The sequence below is a fragment of the Orcinus orca genome, chromosome 3 (genome assembly GCF_937001465.1).
Source record: "Orcinus orca chromosome 3, mOrcOrc1.1, whole genome shotgun sequence".
Taxonomy (NCBI): Eukaryota; Metazoa; Chordata; class Mammalia; order Artiodactyla; family Delphinidae; genus Orcinus; species Orcinus orca.
The window spans coordinates 73,042,928-73,064,347 of NC_064561.1; the positions used below are offsets into that span (position 1 = coordinate 73,042,928).

The following is a 21,420-nucleotide window of genomic DNA, read 5'->3' on the forward strand; positions in this document are numbered from 1 at the left end:
ATCCAGGGTCCAGGGATCCAGGGTCCAGGGATCCAGAGCCCAGAGATCCAGGGTACAGGGATCCAGAGTCCAGGGATCCAGGGCCCAGGGATCCAGGGTCCAGGTAGCCAGAGTCCAGGGATCCAGGGTCCAGGGATCCAGGGATCCAGAGCCCAGGGATCCAGAACCCAGGGATCCAGGGCCCAGGGATCCAGGGCCCAGGGATCCAGAGCCCAGGGATCCAGGGCCCAGGGATCCAGGGTCCAGGGATCCAGGGCCCAGGGATCCAGGGCCCAGGGATCCAGGGTCCAGGGATCCAGGGCCCAGGGATCCAGAGCCCAGGGATCCAGGGTCCAGGGATCCAGGGTCCAGGGATTCAGGGCCCAGGGATCCAGGGTCCAGGGATCCAGGGCCCAGGGATCCAGGGTCCAGGGATCCAGGGCCCAGGGATCCAGGGCCCAGGGATCCAGAGCCCAGGGATCCAGAACCCAGGGATCCAGGGTCCAGGGATCCAGGGCCCAGGGATCCAGAGCTGCCTCCACTCAGAAAGGAAATCAGTACTGTGAAGTCAGCCAGATCACTGGAGTGAAGGCAGGGATTTGGCCTCCCCCACACCCCAATTCCAGCACCTCCTTCCCCAGCCCAGAGGAGAAACCCAGGGCCCTCTGTAGTCCATCTCCCACCCCTCACTCAGACCTCACTCAACTGTCTCTTGACCCCTGCCCACCATACTAGAGCAGAGCCCTGCTCTGGCCTCTTCCCAGCTCAGTCACCCTCAGGGGCGCCCCCTTCCCCTGGGGGATCCCTTGTGCTGGCATTCAGAGCTCAGCTGCCCTCTGCAGCCCAGCTCCCATCACAGCCCCATAAGCACTCAGGCTTGGCCACCCTCAACTAAACCAAATTTACAGCTTCCCAAACGCTCCCCACATCCCCTGCCTGCGTGTGTTCACCTATCCTGTCCACTTGCCCATACAGCTTCCCCATCTGCTCTGGAGGAAATCTTGCCCATGTCTCAAGAGCCAGTACAAAAATTAGCTGCTCTAGAGAGCCTTCTGTGATCCGCAGGCCCGCTCTACTTCACCTGTCGGCCACAGTGACCCAGGGGTGCGGGGCTGGCCAAGTATAAGGATCCCATAGTAAGCTGAGGAACCTGAGGCCCAAGTAGGGGAAGTGCCTTGCCTGGCCGTCCTGTACCTCTTTGCTTCTGCCCTCCTCCTTTGAAGACTGTGGGCAGAGAGAGGGAGGTCACCTTGCACGCTCCTGGAGGCGGGGAGGGGGCTGGACCCCCTCCAGCCTGGGTATATCCAAGCACCACAAGCTCCCAGAGTCTAGTGCCAGACCAGCTCTGCCTCCTTGGAAGCCTTACCACTGTTGACTACAGCCAAACTTCCTGGTTCCTAGAGGAAGGGGGACCTTGAGATGTGCCAGTCACACTGACCTCCCAGCCTACCCAGGCCCTCTCAGATGACCCAGCACCTAGGGGTTCCCAGGGAGACGCAGCTCAGGGGGCAAGAAGGCTGCCACCAGCACGGTCCAGGCCCTGGCCAACCGGTCCAAAGCGTGCAAGAATGGAGGTCTCCGTCGGCAGAGAACACAGCCGGGACAAGGTCCCGTGGAGCCTTCAGGCTGCACTCCTCCTCCTTCCTATTTATGGCCCTCTGGAGGCTGCTTTCCCCTTTGTTCTGCCAAACAAGCTCACTCCTGACTTCCAAGTCAGCCAGGGACTTGGCAAACATTTGTCAGGACTCGTCCCTCACTCTGTGTTTGTCTCCGCGGCGGGGATCTGGGCTCTGTGCGCAGACAAGCGTCACCCCTGGGGCTCGGCAGGGGTCCCCACGTTCTGCAGCCCCGAGGCCCCAGCTGAAGGCGTACCGGGATGGAGTCTCTCCGTCCACCGAAAGTCCAGCCTCGTGCCACCCTGCCTGAAATGCCACCCCATCCTCAGTCTCATGCGTGCCCCCCAGGGCAGGAACCGCACGTGGGCCCTGTCAGTCAGACAGTCACACCTAGTGGCAGTGAGTTTGAGGTGTCGGGGAAAGGGCGGGAGGGGGAGCCTGTGAGGACTCAAGGTTTGCGTTGAGGGGGCTGAGTGTGAGCCAGAGCCCAACACAAGGAGAGGGAAGGAGAGGCGGCAGCAGCTGCCACCGGCTTACCACCTCCACGTGTCCTGAACTCAAGATGGTACCACCCAGCCAGCCGAGGTCAGTGTGCCCTGATCAAAGCCGCCAGCTGGGCAGGCAGCCTCCAAAAAGGCAGGTACTCTGCAGAGATGCCAGCCTCAGATTTCATAGTCAGTGCCAGGGAGCAGACAGATGGAGGCCTGTGCCAGATGGAGGGCCCAGAGGGCAGAGATGTTCTGAGCAGACTGAGTCTCTAGGCCTCAGTTTCCCTATACGCACAGTGGGAACCCCGAGGGAGAGAGCTCATCAGCCTGGAGCCGCACAGGAAGCTACCTCAGACCCCACAGCGCAGGGCAGGACAGAGGGGGAGGCCCGGGGGACAGAGAGTCCAGGGCCCAGGCCCACATCCTTCACCTCTCTAGGCCTGCACTTGTTTGATTCCTGGGGATGGAAACAGTGCCTGCTTTACAGATTTGCTCTGAGAACAAAAGGAGCTCATGCACAGAAAGATGTTGGCAAAGCCCCGGCCCACACCTGGGCCTTAATCCACGGGAACTGGTGTTATTGTTACTATCACTCGCCATCTTGGGCAAGTCGCTGAGCCTCTTCCAAGTTCTCCTCTCCCTCATCTATAAAGCGGGCTGACAGCTGGCTGTGATGAGGAAACGTCCTGATACAAAGAGCCCCACACAGGCCTAGCATCCTGCTGGTGTTAAAAGAGCAGCGTGCCCTCTACGTGGATCCAGTAGGTATTTAACTGGTGCTTGCTGACTTGAATCACAAACAGCTAACAGGAAATTTTAAAGGAGCGAGGAACAGCTGACCCATGGAGGTTCTTCCATCAGGATGGACCCCCCAGGGTCCGGGACCCTCGGAGACGGGCTGGACAGCCTCGTGGAGAGGCTCCTTACTCTGCAGCTTGCAAACTGTGGCCCAGGGAGCCCTGGGGCTCCTCGGGGTGCCTGTAGGGCCAGAAAGGAATGTGGGGGGAGGGCAGATGAGCCCACTTCTACCCTCAATCAGAGCAGCACTGCATTCATCTATTTAGGAGTTCTGGTAAAGTTTCATCGGAAAAATGCACCCTTCTGCTAGAAGTAATTCAACTTCTTGTTTTTCACATGAAGAAAATAAAGCCCAGAGAGTCCCAAGGGGCCAGGAACCCAGCACTTTAGAGCTGTGGAGGCCCTTGTGGTAGCTCTTTATGCCGCTCCTCATGGCAGGTGGGGCAAGAGGGATACAGGGGGCTGTGCCCCTTCCTCAGGTGGATAAGAACATCCAGGCTGAGCCTGCCCTTCGCTAGCTTTGTCACGTCCCTGCCCCTACCCCAGCTCCAGGGCCAACTCCTGCTACACCCACACCTCAGGGGGAAGTTCACTTTCTCCAGGAAGCCTGCCCTGACCCCTAGGTTAGGTTTGCTGCCCCTGTTCTCTCTCCCACAGCCCCTAACCTGCCCCACTTCTAAAGATGCATTCATCTTTAGATCCAATCCCTCATGAAGGATTGCACCAAGACTGTCTATGACCCCTGAGTCCCCAGCGCCCCAAACAGTGCCAGCACATGGAGTGGGTGCTATTGAAATTGCCTGATGAATTGCCTGTTGACAAATGGAATGGCGTACAGCCTCCACTGTCAGAATCTGTAAAATGGGTGAATACCACCTCCCACAATGAGAATAATGACTGGCAAGTCAAGGTCTCAAACAGCAGAGGTCTTTCTTCTGCTGCCCTGGGCGGTTCTGAGGGCAGGCAGCCAGGCATTATCACCAGGTTCCTCTGCCATGGCAGAGGTTCACCTCAATGAACAGAGGCCTGGGCTGGCCATGCGGGGTCCCTTACAAAGACCTCAGGGCACCTCACCCATCAGAGGTGCCTGCCAGGCCAGCACACACCTTCTCAGCACTAGTATTTACATAGGCTTTGCAGAGGGGGGAAACACAAAATGCTTCAAAGCACTCCACAGGGGAGAAGGGACCACAAAGCCCTGGGGATCCGGGGCTCCTGTAGCCAGCCCTGAGCTGACTCCAGGACCTACCAAGGGCTGCTCCTGATGAGCTCACGAGCCTGTGGCTGAGGCCAGGCCTTGCACATGTGGCCATCCCTACGCATCACAGCCCTGCTAGGCATCTCCCATTGAGCAGCTGAGAAAGTGAGGCTCACAATGACAAGGGGGCAGAACTGGGATTCCCACCCACTCTGCCTCCAGATGAGCCTTGAGTGCCGGGGAGAACCTGGGCCAAAAGTGAACACACAGGATATCTCAAGTCCCCAGGTTCTAACCCACTGAGCCCTGGAAGTGGGGCTGGAGTGCTGGGGGGCATAGCTTAGAGAGAAGAATTAGAGGTGCAGGTGACTCTGCACCAAAACACACTCCCATCTCCCCACGGGGCAGTCAGCCTGAGGAGCCCAGGGGAAATGGCAGTCACTTTGCAGCCACCAGCTCTATGCATCCAAGGTTCCCATCTGAGGGGGGCAGCCCCGCAACACTGAGGGAGCATCAATGTTTCATGGGCAGCTCCCTCCTGGCCTCCAATCGTGTTTTCAATCGTCATGAAACAATTCAGAATTTCCAACTCAGGGCTAACAGGCTGCCCTCAGCCAGTCAGCCAGAGGAGGCAGGGGTAATTATTTTAAAATAATTTAAAACCAGCTGCTCACCGCGCTGGTTCCCCAGATGGTCTGTTTGCGGCAGTGGCTGTGCCCCTTCGGGCCCTGAACGCCCTGTCTCCCCAGCAGTAGCAGACACCTGGAAGGCTCCTGGAGCACAAGCCACAGAGCCTGTGAGGATGAGAGACACAGACCAGGCCTACAGAAGGGTAAACTGAGGCCCTCTAAAGGGCAGCTCCAAAAGCAGGGGCCTCAACTTCTCACCTTCATATTTCCCAAGCCAAGCTGTAGCCTCCTGTGCTCCAGGCAGATGGATAGACTGATGGACCAAGAAAGAGACGGATGAAGTGGCCGAGTGAATGCTATTGCAGTATTCTGCTCCTATATCACCTCCTCAGATCCATCCTTCACTACCCAGAGGGAGTGATCTTTCTAATATAAATCTGACCAGATCTCTCACTGTTTAAACTCTTCACCTGCTCCTGTTTGCCTTCAGGAGAACATCCCATCCTCCTAACAAGGATTGTGAAGCCCTGTGGTATCTGCTTCCCACTTAATCCTCCAACTTCCTCTTCCCCCATTCTATGCCTTATCACCTGTTCCAGTGCTATTCCACAGTAGGAGGGGAGAGGGGGAGAACTGTTCCAGGCAAACTCAAAGCCTGTATGTCATTCAGGGCCCTTCAACACCAGGCAGATTTCCTCTCCAGCACTGTGCTCCAAATATGGTTATGGGTGGCTGTGTCTGCCTCGTTGGCTCAACCCAAATGAGCAGGAGATATCAGTCTTTGTGTGTGTGCAATCACAGGCACAGAATATGTGCTCTCTAAACTTCTGCTGACTTAACAGATGCCTGTCCAGGAAGGTTCCAGACCAGGGCTCTTTCCATTATTCCATATAAATGCAGATAGGTCTGCAATGAAAAAAAATACTTGAGATGCCCAAATGGTTTCTATTTTTGCTTTGGCTGCCAGGAAGCTCAAAGTGCAATATAATAATGCTCAAAGTAATTAATCTCTTACCTGATCCTAGGGGTTCCTCTCTACCTTTAGAGCCTCTAATTCCCTCCTCACAGATGAAAAAGGGAGTACAAATAGATGTCCTTCCTTGATCTAATGATCCATCCCTATATGTGAGTCAGTAGACTCTGAGCCTGCCCTCAGACTTTCTGGTAGCCCTCTACCTCTTCCCATAGATGAATGCAGGAACAATCTTGATGGACTTCAGACTCTCAACAAAGCCAGTGCCTCCCCACTACACTGGAGTGAACTTCTTACCAACACCATCAGCAGCCCTCTGGGAACCTTCACAGGGCAGGGACTTCTTTGGGAACTAACCCATTCCCCTCCACTTGCACCTCAGAGGACTTGTTGCAGGACAGCAGCCAGTATTTTGGAGGGAGTATGATGAGTAGTCCCTAACATGGTGGTGCGCCCTGTCCCATTCTTCTGGGGTGGAGCCTGTGACCCTAGCCTGGCCAGACACAGCCCTGAGCCACTCTTCTCCACAAATTGATTGATTCAGCAGTGGGCTTGCAAGCTGCACCCAGCCAATCAGCATAGCCAAATTCCTTTGCCCGCCCCCCCAGGGAGGGTCCTGTGGTTGGCAAGAGAGGCTCAGCCCTGCTCTCCAGGAGCTTACAGGTGGTAGGGGCAATACATTTTAATCAATCATTACATAAATAATGATTTCAATACTATTGAAATAAGAGCTATGAAGGGAAAGGACATTCTCCCTGCTTTTACTAGATATTGAAATAAGAAATACTGCTTGAAGAATCGTTATGCCTTTCTGCATAACTGTGGCAGAAGACATTTGCCCATTAAGTTTAGTGTGAATTCATGTGACAAATTCAGCTCAGAGTTTTGTACTACGGAGAAAAACTTTGGACTAGAAGAAGCATGTCAGTTTGGAAGGAAAAACAAAGCAAATGCATCAGACAATTCTGTTGACCTTTTTTGTTAGGTACCCGGAAGCTTAAAGCTAAACTGATACTAAGGTACAAGGATTGTGTCACCTCTGTTCCTGGTGGATCCAGCTCTAACCTTCCTCTCTCTGATGCCTGATTCCTCTGCCTTTAAAGTAGAAATATGTATGCCCCCAAGATGTCAAAATCTAAAGGGAAAATGTGAAAAATTCTTTTTGGAAGAAGTGAAAATATGATCATAAAAAGCATTTTTAACCTACTCCAGTTCACCAAGGACTTCTGGGCTTTCAGGCCCTGATCCCACTCCACCCCACCTGACCTGCCTGCTCAGCTTTCCTGATCCAAAACTTCCAAGCAGCTAAGCAGGGGATGAGAAGCAGGTTTGCTAAATCAGAGAATGAACCTCCTCTTGCCTGATTCAACCAACGTGACCACCCTGGGGAAAGAAGGAAACAAAAATGAGAGCAAACTCTTTTAAAGAGCAAAGCTACCCGGCAGGTATCACCACTTTGAGCCTGCTGTCCACCCTTACACCAGGCCACACCCCTCAACTCCACCATCTCCTAGATTTATCGATGAAGTGAAAACTCTTATTATTCTCCCATTTCACAGGTAGGGAAGCTGAAGCCGGGAGATGTTATGTGATTTGCCCAAGGCCACACAGTTAGTAAAAGACAGACAAGACTCCAACTCTGACCATCGGGTCTCAGAGGCAGCTTTTTGACACCACAGGCTCCGCCTGGGAACAAGGACTTACAGGGAATCACATTCATGGGCCCAATCACCACTGAGAACAAAACGCAGAAAATCGCTGCTGTGCAGGAGGAGAAAGGTTTGATTTCCCAGCACAAGCACCAGAGTGAATGCCACCGCAGCTAGACAAATGTCTGGCCCTCCATACGTAGTAAGGGCCCAGCGGTTACATTTATGCCCAAAGATGCCCAGGTGCCCAGGGTGTGGAAGGAGGCTGCCTGAGACAAGGTCGGTAGCATCTCAGGTTAGCAGCCCACGGGCCCAGACTGGCCAACAAACCAGTTTCACACATAAAACAGACAAACTCGTGGCAGCGGGAGAAGCAGAAGCTAGAATTCCTGAAGGGCAGGATCCAAGCCTAGAGACTGCGTTCCAAGTCTGAAATCGGGGGTGTCAGGGACTCAGCCTTCACCCTTACGATCCTGTGTGCACCGAGCCCCACACACCCACCAAAGAGGTGCTCCCGCTGTTGAGGGTCGAGGGGAGGCTGTGGATTCCCGCAACAGCAGGACAGGGTGCAGGGGCCGCCTTGAGGGCCCCGAGTGCCGCGGCCTCTGCGAGCCTTGGTCCCGCAGGCTTCCGGCTTTGGGTGTTAGGAGGGCGTCCGGGGTCTCCGCGTTGCCGGCCGGGTAGCCTTGGAAGCGAGGACCAGAGGGTGCCAGGGCGGGCGCAGGGGGCCGTGGCCTCTCCCGCAGCAGCTGTCAGAGAGAACCAGGCAGGGAGGCGCCGCCGGTGACGGCACCTCATGAAACATTGATGCCCGGCCGCCGCACTGCCATCTCCCGGCACCTTGAGCCAAAGCGGCAGCCCTGAGTCCCTTGGCCGTCGGGGACAGGCTCAGGTGCTCCTGTCCCCCGGGGTAGTCCCAGACCGACTGCCCGCCCGACGCTGTACCCCATCCCGTGGCCCCAGCAGCAGCAGGCTCAGACTGGGCACTTGGGGGAAGCGGGAGCCTGTTTGTCCAATTGGTTTCCAGCACAAGGCTTCACGCGGGATATCTGGCCCTGGGTTAAGAACCCAGTCGTCTGCGGTTGGAACCCAGTTCCCCTCAGTCCGATCCATCTCCCAGGAGCCACCAGCCAGGGATAGCCACCAACCAGGCCACATAGGTTGAGTCCTCCCCTGTGGAAAGGCCAAGTAGGACGACTGCTGGAGGGTGTGCAGGCAAGGGGCTGGACAAGGGGCCTCAGAAGTCTGTCCTTGTGGGGTTGGTCTCTCCTTTCCTCAACAGCCCAACCCCTGAGGAGGAAGGGGTGGGGGGAGAATCCTCCAAGCAGAGCAGATCGGGAGGTTGTCCCTCCCTAGTAACCCCCCCCCCCATACACAGAGAAACTCTAGAGTCTGTCCTCAACTTCCCTTGGTTGCCAAGCTCTGCGCAGCGGACTCCCCCTGTCAATATGCAAGAGCAGCTCCCTCCCGCAGGCTGAGCAGAAAGGGGGAAAGGTCGACTCTCACAACTCCGGCTCAACCGTCACCTAGCGGGACGTGGGGAAACGCCGACCAGACCCCGACTAAACCGAGATCGGGCTCAGCCCCTCACGTGTCAGGTGGGAAACTGAGCCCGGGGAGAGAAAGCCTGCGGGGCCAGGCCGGGACTCGCAGAGACTTCGTCCGCATGCGGCCAGGCCCCGCCTCCGCGCGCGCAGTCCCGGGGCGCGCTCAACGGCCTAGGGCCCGGGCCACGAGCCGCGCAGACCCCTGCCTGCGCCCCGAGGGAGGCCGGGACCCCTAGCCGGCGGGACTGCGCGCCGTGCCCTCCGCGCTGGTCCCTGCGAGAGCCTCGCTTCCCCTCCCCCCTTCCCGCCTCCCCAGCTAGTGTCCCCGCCTTCCCCGCGGGCGACGGGCGGCGGCGGCGGCGGCGGGGCAGCGGGAGGAGCGGGCCGAGCAGTGGCAGCCGCGTCCTTGCACACTGGGATGTAGCGAACCAGAAGGGGCCGAAGCTGCGCGCAGAGCCGGAGACGCAGCTGGATCCGGGGCCCTAGCCAGAGTCCAAACCTAAGCCAGAGTCCGTGGCGAGCGAGCCCGGAGCCGAGGAGCCGCACGCGCCGCGCAGTCCGGGTCAGGTAAGAGTCTTTGGGCTAGGGGCGCTGGGTCCCCGCAGTGTTGGGGCGCAAGGAGGTGGTGGCCGAGTTGCGCGCTGTTTGCTCCGGGAGTAGGTGGGGTCCAGCCGGTGGCGCGGGACTGAGCACATCGCGAAGGCCAGGCGCCATCAAGGCAGCTCCAGGAGTTCATTCCTGCGCCCAGCGCACAATCACAACTGCCATTGTCAGGCGCTACCTCACCTAACCGGTGGACCCACGCCATGCTTTAGCCCTGAGCACCCTAAGAGGGCAAGAGTTTCGGGGGCGCGGGCCCCAGCCCTGCGAAGGGCACAGCCCTGGACGCCCTTCGCAGCCCCTCGTGGTGGCGCGGACCGCTGGGGACCTCTGGGAGAAAGGGCAAGCGAGAGGGCCGCCCGCCGCTCCCCGCAGCACCCAGGAATGGGGGCCCCAGAACGAGCGGAAGCGCTGGCCCCTCTGCACGCGCGGGGACTTCGGCCTAAGCTTCGCGTCAAGAGGGTATCTTTCCTAAACGAAACCGCTTCATTCGTTCGTTCGTTCGTTTGTTCGGGCAGCTGTGCCGCAGGAAAGCAACAGACGTCGGCCGGAGCCCCGGCTGTCTTCGCCGCGCACCCCGACGTCCCGCCGCAGTGCTTGGAGGCGCCCCCAGCCCAAAGCGGCCTGCCGGAGCCGCCACCGGTCAGGCTTTTCCTTACCCTGAGAGAAACCCCAAATGCTCTTCGCAAAATCCAATAAAGACATTCCCGCAGCTTCTCCAGGGTTTGGTGGTTGACTCTGGGTTCCGGAGCACACAGCCGCTTCTCTAGAACCGGGTCTCGGAATTCTGAAATTGACCAGCCTCCTAAATCTCGGCCGATTCCACCGTGGTTAAGCGAGGGCCCCGTGGCCGGGATCGCAGCAATGGGAACCCCAGGCCGGAATCCAGGGTCCAAGGTTTTCCGGTTTAGGAACTCCCTTAATCAAAATATTTGAATCCACTTTTCTGAGAAACCAAGGCTCAGGCATTCTCTTGGCAGCCCAGTGGCCTCTGACAGCCACCAGGGCCAGAGGGAGGCAACCTCAGGTTGCTGTCCACTTGGCAGAGGCTACAGTCTAGGGTGATGACAAAAGCTACAGGCAGCAAGGGCAGCACAGGAGGCGGACTTGCTGGCCTCCTGCCTTTTCCTCAGACTGCTTTCGAACTCCTCACCTCTGCTCAGAAAAGGAAAAGAAGTGGACTGGAGCATACAGACCCGGCTGCCTGGACGCTAGGATGTAGAGGTGGCTTTTGCTGACCTTCAGGCCAGGTTCAGGGTGCCCTTCTATCAGGAAAGCAGCTGCTGGAAAGAGGAGGCTGTGTACAGCAGAAGCTGACCCTCTGCTTCCCAGTTGTGTGACCAGCCGTTGCCACTTTCCTAGCCTTCTCTTCCCCTGGCTCAGCCATTCTCAGGAACTATACCGCGACCAGTGGGCTCCGGTGAGCCATGAGCCTGGAGAGCGATGGGCCCTACCAGCTGCTTACGGAGAGTTCTGAGTTTCATGCTCCCATCAGCACCCCACTGAGCCATACTGCCTGAATACATCTCAGCTCTTCCCACCAGAACAGGCTGGGGAACTCCGACTGAAAGGAAGTCACAGGCTGGGGACCTGAAAGCCTAAAGGATCCAGTGAGATCATTCCCAGCCCCTACCTGAGCACCCCTTTCCCCATCACTCAGAGATTGCTTGCAGTCAAAGAAACAAGAGTTTTTATTGGGGAGGGGGTGTTAGATCCGGCAGAGGAGGTAGGTGGTCCGGGCTGCACTCCCAAAACTGGGTTTTCTAGTTTGAACTTCTCCACGGCCTAAGAGGCTTAGGGCTGGAATGTCCCGGAGAGTCATGGATGGTCCCTGGGGCAAGCCATGGCACATTCCTTTCCTTCTCCTAAAATCCCTTGATTCTGGTGCAAAGATTAGGACAAGGTACCTCTGTGAGCTGGTGGAAGGATGCCCTCCATGAGGACCCTCCAACCACCCTTCCCAAATAAAATTACTAAGCCATTCTTGGGCACAGAGTCTGTTTTCTGTAAGCCCAGTCTCAGGAAGAGCCCCTATGGTGATTATTTCAACCCGACAACAGCCCAGGCTTCTCTGCTGAGCCCAGCCAGGACTCTAAGCCCCAAATTTCCTGAAAGTCACAGAATCATTGCTAGCTCTGTGTGTCCTGGAGGGATGGGGCACATGGTTCCAGCTCCAGGAAGCCCCCTTCCCTTCTCTCTTCATGTCACATCATCAGGTGAGGTGGAGGCTGTAGCAGCAGTCAGGGATCGCTGTGTCCCACGTCATACATGGGAACTCGCACACAGTGCAGGTCAAGCCTTGTCTAAGGTCAGACAGCAAAGCCAGGGGAACGCTGAACCCCTGCTCTTACTCCTGAAAGACAGCTGCCTCCTGTCTCGTGTGCGTGCGTGTGTGTGTGCGTGCGTGTGTGTGTGTGTGTGTGCGTGTGCGTGTGCGTGTGTGTGTGCGTGTGTGTGTGTGTGGTGTGATATGAGTGTGCAAGAAGCCCCTACTCTGCCTGGGATAGCAGCCAGCGGAGCGAGTGGCTGAGGAAGAAAAGAAAGCGCCCAGGTCCCGTCTCCAGCCAACACCCAGAATCAGGCCACGGCCTCCTCTAGATCAATCACTTCCTCACCCCTGCTCATTCAGCCCTGTCCAGGTCTAGCAGAAAAGACTCCCCTGGGCAGCCCCCACTAGTCTCAGCCCCTCTCTAGGGCTCAGGGCCCCTGGGATATGGAGCTTCACCGGCAATAGTCTGAGCACCTTTCCATCCACACAGCAGGCATTAAGATTTCCAAACATAGGGATTATGGTGACTGCCTGGAGCACTGCCAGAGGCTTGGATCCAGAGGGGCACACAGCAGGTGCTCAATCACTGCATTAAATGCATCCACAGTGAGATACAAGCCCCTCAGACTGAATAGCTAGAGCTGCAGAGTCACAAAACAGTCCCCATCCATGCAACGCCTGACTCTAGCCCCTTTGGGGAGTGGGGGCCTGTGACCCTCAGCCTCTGGATGCCCGTAGGCAGACCATTCATTCCATGCCCCCATCCAGAGGGGCACTGTGTTTCCCACCTTGGCCCGACACTTGGTGGGCTTAGAACACACCCCTGTCAGCCAGATTTTGCACCAAACAGCATCAGTGTTCTGGGACCCAGAGGCCTGGCTGTGTGTACACATATGTGACTGTACTCCGCAGTCCCCTGTGTGGGCGTAGTGTGTGTGTGTCTGTGTGTGCACAGCACACCTGTATGGGTATGCAGTACATATGAGTACATGCATGCTTTTGTGACCTGTCTGTATCCAGGCAGCGTGGGTGGCACACTGTCCAGTCGGGGTAAGGCAGCTAAACGGAAGATGGCGTGTGAAGGGGCACTCCCTGGCATGCTGCAGCACCTGAATACCTCCTTGAAAGGAGGTATCTGCTGCTTCAGGAGATTCAGCTAAAAAATGTGATAAGAGATGGGGCTGAGGGCAAATGCTAGGAAATCATACCCCCCGTGTACCCCTCCCACCATCCCCGTACACACCAAGTCTGTTTTCACCCTGGGGGTCTCAACTTGGAGAAACTTCCCTTTGGGAGGAAAAGGCTGGAGTTACTGAGGCCCTCCCCCAACCCAAACTCCTGGGATGCATCCTCCCTCTGGCCCCAGCCTCAGACCTTGGCCCCTGTGGCCTCAGGCACCCAGTGAGAGTGGGCCAGCCCTAAGGAACTGTGCCTTTTCCCCAGGGACCAGAGCTGGGGGCCTTGGGCTGAGGCCAAGGGAGCAAGAGGCAGGCCTGGTTCCACCCTGCCCACGCCCCTGCCCTCATAATCCTTACCAAGGAGCTCAGCCTGGGGCGCGGGTGCCTTCCTCTGATAGGGAGCCAGGTGAGGGCAGGGACTGAAGAGGGTCCCAGACCCTGACAGCCTGCACAGTCAGTCCCAAGCAGAGACCCCAGGAGGACATGAGGATGCACTAGGCCCCAGGGTGAGGTACTGGGCCTGGAGATTACCACAGTGCTTCCCCCCGAGGCCGCTGTCCTGCCCAGTGCCACTTCTGTCTGGTGGAGCAGACAGATGAGGGGCAGAGGGCAGCCTGGGGTCCAGCTGTGGCTAGAGGAACAGGTCAGGGTCACACCCTACCACCCGAGCTGTCACCTATTTGCTCAGGACTCTGATGTCTCAAGACCAGTTAAGCAAAATCCTTCAACAAACTTTACTGAAGTAGGAGGATTCAACGAGGGACTCATTCTTAGAGGTGGGAAGGGGAATGTCTTTGCCTGTGCTCGTAGAGTGCCCACTGGTGCTGCAGCTTAGCTACCACTGTGTGGGAGAGAAGCTCAAAGACGGTCTTAGGCTTCCTGGGCTGCTGGCCTAGGCTTGAAAACTGCAGTCACCTGGCCTGCCAGGCCTGTGCCTGAAGCTCTGGGAAGCCAAAGCCCTGCAAACGTGCCCTGAAGGGGGCAGAGCCCCATCGTGTGGCAACCGAGGCCGGGGACTGGCGGATTTGGTCAGACCATTGAAGGTGCAAAACAAGGGGAGACAGCCCTACTGAAGAGGCTCTGGGGCCTGGCAGGGCTCTTGGGGTCTCCTGCTGCACTCGCCAGCGGCCTGGAGCCAACAGAAACGCTTCATCTGATTAGAAGCCATCAGTTCTATCCCAATCCCGGAAAATTGACTGCGGTGCAGAGGGGGAGGCCTGAGAAGAAGCCTTGGGGGAGAGGGTCCAAGCTAATTAGGAGGCAGCATTCGGGGGCCCATTAGAGCGCAGGCTGCTGTCACTCAGCCTGGCTCAGGTCCCGGGAGACGAGGCCGGGTAAGGAGGGGCCACGGCCCCTCGACGAGGACGCTGCTGGGAGCTGCCAGAACGAGCCCCGGGCTCTGCCCCCACCCTGGCGCTGGCTCGCAGGCGCCCGGTCGGTGCGATCCTCCTTGGTGAACATTCACTCATCCTGGGCTGGTCTTGCCGGGGGCTTGGGACTTCGAGGCGGCCCAGACAGGAGTTGGTTCTGAGCGAAACAAGTCATTTGGGGCTTGAGGTGGGCACAAGCCGCGCGGGACTTGCAGGCCAGATGCGTTTCTTTTGTGCGGCCGCGGGAGAACTCAGTGTGTCACCGGGGAAGGAGGGTGAGGCGCGGCGAGGCCGCGGGAGGGGGGAGGCGGCGGGAAGGTGGCTGCGGAGGGGGAGGGCGCGGGTGAGGCAGTGAGGGAGGGAAGGAGGGAGGCGGCAGAGAGGGCGCGGCTGCGCGGGCGGCTCGCGGCTGGATTCCGCCCGCGCTCCCTCGCTCGCTCGTTCGCTCCCTCCTTCCCTCCCAGCCCCCTCCCACCCAGGCCCACCCCACCCACCACCCCTGGCGCAGGGACTGCTGGAACCTGGCGTGCGCGCTGTCGCTTTAAGACAGACTCTGCCGGCGCCGTCCGGAGCCTTAGAAACCGGCCCCGGATCGGGAGCCGGAACCGGGGCCGGGCGGGCGGCTGAGGCCCGAGCGGCGGGAGGGCAGCGCGGAGCGCGAAGCCGGGCTCCCGGTCGCGGGAAACCGCTGCCGCCCGCCTGGCCCCGCAGCCCCGGGCGGTCCATGGGGCGGGCGCGGCGTCGTTTCGGGCGCGGGCAGCCCTGGGGGGCGGCCGCTTAGGCGCTGCGCTCTTGTCCTCACAGGTCGCAGCCAGGCTGCCGGGCGCGCCCAGCTCCGGCCCCTGGAGCGCCCGCCGCGGTCCCCGCCTCCATGGACGCCTTCAAGGGGGGCATGAGCCTGGAGCGGCTGCCGGAGGGGCTCCGGCCGCCGCCGCCGCCGCCGCACGACATGGGGCCCGCCTTCCACCTAGCCCGCGCCGCCGACCCCCGCGAGCCGCTCGAGAACTCCGCCAGCGAGTCGTCCGACACGGAGCTGCCAGGTAAGCTCGGCTCCCCGCGAGGCGCGCACGGAGCCTACCCGGGTGCAGGGAGCCGGGAGCAGGGCCTGGCGTCCGCTCCGCACAGTCACGCTCGCTCTACGCCCCAGGAGGCCTCAGGACCTTTCCTTTTCCCATTCTCCACCTGACGCTGAACACGGACAAGTAGGCGCTTTATGAAGCGGAAATTTAGTGCTTTTCGAAGGCACTTCCACGCGGTGCCCACGCGCCAAGTGACCTGCAAATGCACGAACCTACAACCGAAGGGTCGGAATGACAGCCCCTCTTGATCGGGAGCAAATAGAACGGGGAGAACAGTTAGGCTTGCGCAAATGGTTGTCGAAGGGCCGCTTGGACCGAAGGAGAGGAGCAGATCAGAAAGAAATGGGCGGCGGGCGAGAGAAAGTGCCCAGAGAGAGAGAGTACAGACACCCCGACAGACTGTGGGCGACTGACTGAGAGGGAGAGACCTAAGAGAAGGTGGCGGGAAAAGTCGGAAAAGCAAACTGGGGGGGAAGAAAAACAACCTTAAGTAAAGGGAAAAGAGAGGACAGCGAGGGCGAGTGGGCCAAGAGGGGCGACCCGGCTCCAGTCAGAACCGCCTAAAAGAGGGATCCGTGCCCCCACGTGCTCCGCCAGAGCCCGGAGCCGCCAGGCCGCGGGTCTAGGGCTCCGACTCTGCTCGGCCAAGTCTCCTTCCGCGCTGCCTTTCTGCCCGAGCTCAAGCTTTTTTCCCCACGCCAGCTACTGGGTCGGCGGGTGGGCGGCGCGGGCAGTGATGAGGCCAATACCCGGCCCTGCCCGGGCTCAAGGGTCTCCGAACGGCTCCCGCGCTCGAGGTCCTAGTTCAGCGCCGCCGCCGAACTTCCCACTCCCCCGGCCGTGGGCGCCTCTTCTGCGTTCATTTCTTAATCCACCGCTGAGTGTTTCTCTACGAGTTTTTAATCTCTATTTATTTCTGTTTTGCATCCCTAAGTGACTTTCTCTGAGAGGTTCTGTTTGCTTGGTTAAAAAAACAATCAACGCTGGACGGTACTTCTGTTTTCAAAAGTTTTAACCGTGGCCTTCGGTTGGTTTTTATTTTTAAAACCCAGAGAAATACATAGTCATAGATTGCTTTAAAAAGCCAAGTCTATGAGAATAAATTTTTTAAGTTAACTGTATTTTTCGTTATAGAAAGAATTGCTATACTAGATATATTTCTCTGGAATTTAAAATATCTACATGCAACATTATTCTTCGGGAGATTTTTAAAAGTCAATCCAAAATGGCGCTTTTCTCCGGGATTTTCTCAAAATCCGTTTACAGTGATGTTATTTGGGGAATTTAAGTTATCTAACTATAGTGTTGTATTTCCCTGGGATTTAAAAATTATTTCTAGAAGGGCATTATCAGGAAGGGGTTAAAAAAATCTATCTACAACAGTACATTGATTTTTTTTAAATCCCAGATAAATAAATGCCTGTGTCTGCCTGGAGTTTATACACTTAACAGCACTGTATTTAGTTAGGGGTGTGTTTGCACGGAGGTTTCTGGCTTCTTAATCTGCATTTGCTGTGTTTCTACCTGCCTATTTTTAAGAATTTGTGACCCTTTCTATGTTTTTAGGCATAGAGCTGTGAGCTTTTCTGGGCTTCTGTGTTTTGTTTTTAAATTCTTTTTCTTTATGTTTCAATGTTTCTATAACTGCATGTTGTTTGTGTAGCTTCAAAGAGAGAGAGGCTAGAGCCCCCAGGTCACCTAGACAGAGTCTGTGAGTCTGGGCTGCCTGGCTGCTGCCAGAGGGATTTTCTGTGCCTTGGGACTTGAGGCCTGGAGCTAAGGCCGAGAACCCGGCTGTGTTGTGCCTGCCCGGTGGGGCTCCCACACGGCCCTGAGGAGAAGAAATTGGAGGGGCTGCAGGCCACTGCCTGGCTCTTGCTCCACCCACCCCCCAGCTTCAGGCTAGAAAGATTTGATCCTAGTTCAGAAAAGCAGAGACCCCCTCTGATTTAGAACCCCAAGAGCCCTAAAAAATGTACATTTTCGGGTGACATCAACAGCAGAGCCCCAGCATGAGCCGAGCTGTGAGAGCAGGCCCTGCGCAGCTAGGAACCTAGGCCCACGTCTCCGACTCCTGGGCTCTTCTCCCAGACGAGCCTGATCAGAGGTGACTACTGCCTACCCTACCCGGCACAGGCGGGCTCTTTCCAATGGGTACAATTCCAGGGGCCCTGGCGGGAGGGCGGGCCCCACCAGGGCTGACCACGAGCGCTTCGGTGGAGCCGGGATGGGGTGCAAAAGGGCATAAGCCCGAGGTGACTGGCGCCCTGTCCTGCCTGCTTCAGAGAAGGAGCGCAGCGGGGAACCCAAGGGGCCCGAGGACAGCAGTGCGGGCGGCGCAGGCTGCGGCGGTGTGGAGGACCCCGCCAAGAAGAAGAAGCAGCGGCGGCAACGCACGCACTTCACAAGCCAGCAATTGCAAGAGCTGGAGGCCACGTTCCAGAGGAACCGCTACCCGGACATGAGCATGCGGGAGGAGATCGCCGTGTGGACCAACCTCACCGAGCCACGCGTGAGGGTGAGCGTGGGGTGCGCGCCTAAGGGGACCCGCGCAGACGGCTGCCAGCCGGCCCAGCGCAGCCCTTGAAAGCTTAGACCCGCGCTCAGACTATCACTCTTTCGCACACTCAGACCGGCTCCCTCCCTCCACCGGAGGCAATTCCACCTTAGGCCCCGGTCTACCCAGCTGCTGCAGAGCCGTTTGGTGCTAGCCCCCCTCGGCTGCTGCCGCCTCGGATCCCTCTGACCCGCATCCTACCTGACCCTTGGGCTCTACCGCAGCCCCCGCCCAAAGACCTGTGTCCCCAAGGGATGTTCCCCTGCCCTGCAGAGCCCAGAACCCGCTCGGCTGTTACCCCCTAGACTGAGCAGAGGATTCCCCGCTGCTGGGGACCTCCGAGCCGCTGGCACCTTCCCGCGAAAACGAAAGGGAAAGGCAGATCCTGCCTGGCAGCCTGAGAGAGGCCTGATAAGAGTGCAGGCTTGGGGGGTCTCAAAACTTCCTAGGGCAGTGGTCCCACCCATACGCTGCTTCTCCAAAATCTCAGGATATTCTCCACCGGACTCTTTCTCAGCCATTCGGCCAGTCTTAGCTGAACCCTTTCCCTAATGCCCTTTCCCGTAGGGCTGGGTTCAGGTGAGGAGGGGGCAGCTCTGGTGGATGAGTGAGCCTCAGGCCGAATCCCTTTGGAGATGTAAGGTCTCCAACTCAAGACAGGACTGCACCCTCCCTCTTCTCACCCCTTGGTTCCCAGTGAAAACATGGCTGTCCTGCCAGAGCAGCAAGAGAATCACTTCTTCTCTGGGTACTGCAAATATTTAATCAGATATTGGGAGCACGTTCCAAGCTAAACCAAAGTCCCACCTGGGCCACAGACTCCCTGCTATAACCCCAGCTCTCACCCTTCCCCAGTCAGGCTGGCCAGCCCAGTGGGATAGAGAGTGAAGACAGCATTCGGTAATCCTGAACTCACTAAGCCTGCCTGGGGTTTACGGTGGTACGGGTGGGGTGGAGTGGGGGTGGAATCAGGCAACGTTAGTGCTGGGGGTGGAGAAGGCTGAGATGCAGGGGTCCGGCAAGAGAGGTCGGGATACAGCCCGGGGCTGGTCGAGGGCTGCGGAGGGCAAAGGACTGGGACAAGATGAGGATCGGCAAGCACTGGGAGTTGGAAAAGAAGAGGTTCTAACGGAATTTTGTGAGGAAAAGTGGAGAGGGAGAGTAGAGAGAAACTAGTAAGAAGTGAAAGGAAATTAAATATTTGCAGAAAAACATATTTGGCGTATATTTAGGTAGCAGAAAAGAAATTAAGTATTTAAGGGAGAAGCAAAAGGATCAAGTATTTGAGAAGACTAAAGAATCAACCATTTAAGAGAAACAGTGAAGGTCAGATATTTGGAAAGAAGAAAACAAACTAAATATTTGCAGAAGAATCAAAAGGATCAAAAATGGGGGATAACGAAGAAAAATGGACTGTTTGAGGGAGAAGAAAGTGGTTCAGATAGTGGGGTGGACGGAACGAAAATAAACATTTGAGGCAGAAATGGTAATATCAAATATTACCGATAAAGATGGAAACAGACTATCTGAGGAATGAAAAATAGACTGAAGAATGAGAGGAGTCGCAAGGTCGTATATTTCAGGAAAGAAAAGTACCTTTTGTATTCGAGGAAGAAGAAAATGGATGGAGTATTTAGGAGGTAGATGGGGAACCGTTTGCGGGAGAAGGCAGAAGATGACCTGGTTGAGAGAGGAAGAAAGAAAACAAATATTTGTTAAAAAAAAAAAAAAAAGAGGATCCGTATTAGGAGAAGAAACCGGATTTAATTGGGGGAAGAGGATAAAGATCAGAAAAAGGAAAAGACTAATATTTTCTGGAGACAGGAAGGGAACCATTATGGAGAGAAGGCAGGGGTGGAAATATCGAAGAAAGAAACGGTATTCGGAGAGAAGGAAGCGGGCGGAGGCCTCGGGTGGGGCGGGGGAGGTGGAGGCGTCTTCCCGCCCTCGGCAGCCCTGACCTTTCTCCTGTCCCCCTCCCCTAGGTCTGGTTCAAGAACCGGCGAGCCAAGTGGCGGAAGCGCGAGCGTAACCAGCAGCTGGACCTGTGCAAGGGCGGCTACGTGCCGCAGTTCAGCGGCTTGGTGCAGCCCTACGAGGACGTGTACGCCGCTGGCTACTCCTACAACAACTGGGCCGCTAAGAGCCTGGCACCAGCGCCGCTCTCCACCAAGAGCTTCACCTTCTTCAACTCCATGAGCCCGCTGTCATCGCAGTCCATGTTCTCGGCCCCCAGCTCCATCTCCTCCATGACCATGCCGTCGAGCATGGGCCCGGGCGCTGTGCCCGGCATGCCCAACTCGGGCCTCAACAACATCAACAACCTCACCGGCTCCTCGCTTAACTCGGCCATGTCACCGGGCGGCTGCCCGTACGGCACACCCGCCTCGCCCTACAGCGTCTACCGGGACACGTGCAACTCGAGCCTAGCCAGCCTGCGGCTCAAGTCCAAGCAGCACTCGTCGTTCGGCTACGGCGGCCTGCAGGGCCCGGCCTCGGGCCTCAATGCGTGCCAGTACAACAGCTGACCGCCCAGCCGGGCCACGCGGGCCGGCGGCCGGCACAGCGCCGGGGCCGGGACCGGGTCGGGTGCGGGCGCGGAGGACCTGGCGCCTGCGCGGCCCCCTGCTCCCCACCTCCGGCTTGGTTTTGTGTTTGCTTTCCTGGACCCCACTCTGCCCTCCAAAACGAGACAAAGCAAAAAGACGTCGGAGAAAAGTGCCGCGAAAAAACGGATGAGTTGCAATTTTCCTCGGGATGGCGCGGGTGGTGCGTGCTCGCTCGCTCGCTCGGGGCCCGGTGGGCCACTCTGCGGAGGGGACGCGGCGCGGGAGGCGAGCGCCGAGGCCGGCGGCCCGGAGGAGACGCCCCGTAGCCCGCGTTCCCGCCTGCGAACTGGAGCGCGGACCGCCGGCAAGCCTGGACCCCAGCCAGGTGCGAACCAAGACGCCCTCTCCGAGCTAGGCCCGGCCAAGCATACCTTAGCTCGATCCGGATCCAAGTTGGAGGGGCGCTGGGCCAGGGATGACGGTACCCAGTCCAGGGTCGGGATCTCGCCGTGGAGCCGTACTAATGGCCCCGGCGCGCCTCGAAGAGCCCTTGCCTGCCCCGCAGGATTACTTTAAGGCCAACGAGCCGCAGCTGGCGGTGCGGACGAGGCGGGAGCATGCGGAGTGCTCGTCTCAGAGCATCCCAGCCCCCAAGCTTCGCAGCAAGCCCAGGCCCTCCCCTCAGCTCCCGGCTAGAAGGTGGCCCGCCTGTCCGGCGAGGAGCCGCCTCCTCACCGCCCGCCGTGCAAGAGTCGAGCCGGGAGAGCTCGGGGAGCGGCCAGGGCCCCACGCCGTGCCCACTTTGCACACCCGCTCTCCGGCCCGCGCCCCAGTTTACAGCGTCCTTGTGTATGTCGGACTTACTGTATAGAATTATAAATCTGTCTATATCGACTTGTCCATGTACATCCATTAAAACCATAGTACGAGCGTGCTAACCA

The 21,420-nt window shown here is 57.7% G+C and overlaps 1 protein-coding gene and 1 long non-coding RNA gene across 2 annotated transcripts; both read left to right on the forward strand.

Moving 5' to 3' along the window:
• Window positions 1-8,732: 8,732 nt before the first annotated feature.
• LOC117197550 (uncharacterized) lies at window positions 8,733-10,194 on the forward strand. The gene is made up of 2 exons (XR_004478213.2): window positions 8,733-9,444; window positions 9,996-10,194. It is a non-coding gene; the product is annotated as an uncharacterized LOC117197550 (long non-coding RNA).
• A 4,506-nt stretch (window positions 10,195-14,700) lies between these two features.
• On the forward strand, window positions 14,701-21,420 carry PITX1 (paired like homeodomain 1). The gene is made up of 3 exons (XM_004282108.3): window positions 14,701-15,334; window positions 17,659-17,891; window positions 19,916-21,420. The coding sequence occupies exons 1-3, from the start codon at window positions 15,166-15,168 to the stop codon at window positions 20,456-20,458; spliced, it is 945 nt and encodes a 314-aa protein (XP_004282156.1). The 5' UTR covers window positions 14,701-15,165; the 3' UTR covers window positions 20,459-21,420.

Bases quoted from the DNA above. Each gene is read 5' to 3' on its own strand.
- PITX1 (XM_004282108.3), top strand. From the start codon at position 15,166: ATGGACGCCTTCAAGGGGGGCATGAGCCTGGAGCGGCTGCCGGAGGGG. The intron at 15,335-17,658 runs GTAAGCTCGGCT...TGCCTGCTTCAG, and splicing joins GTCCGACACGGAGCTGCCAG to AGAAGGAGCGCAGCGGGGAA. The intron at 17,892-19,915 runs GTGAGCGTGGGG...CCCCTCCCCTAG, and splicing joins TCACCGAGCCACGCGTGAGG to GTCTGGTTCAAGAACCGGCG.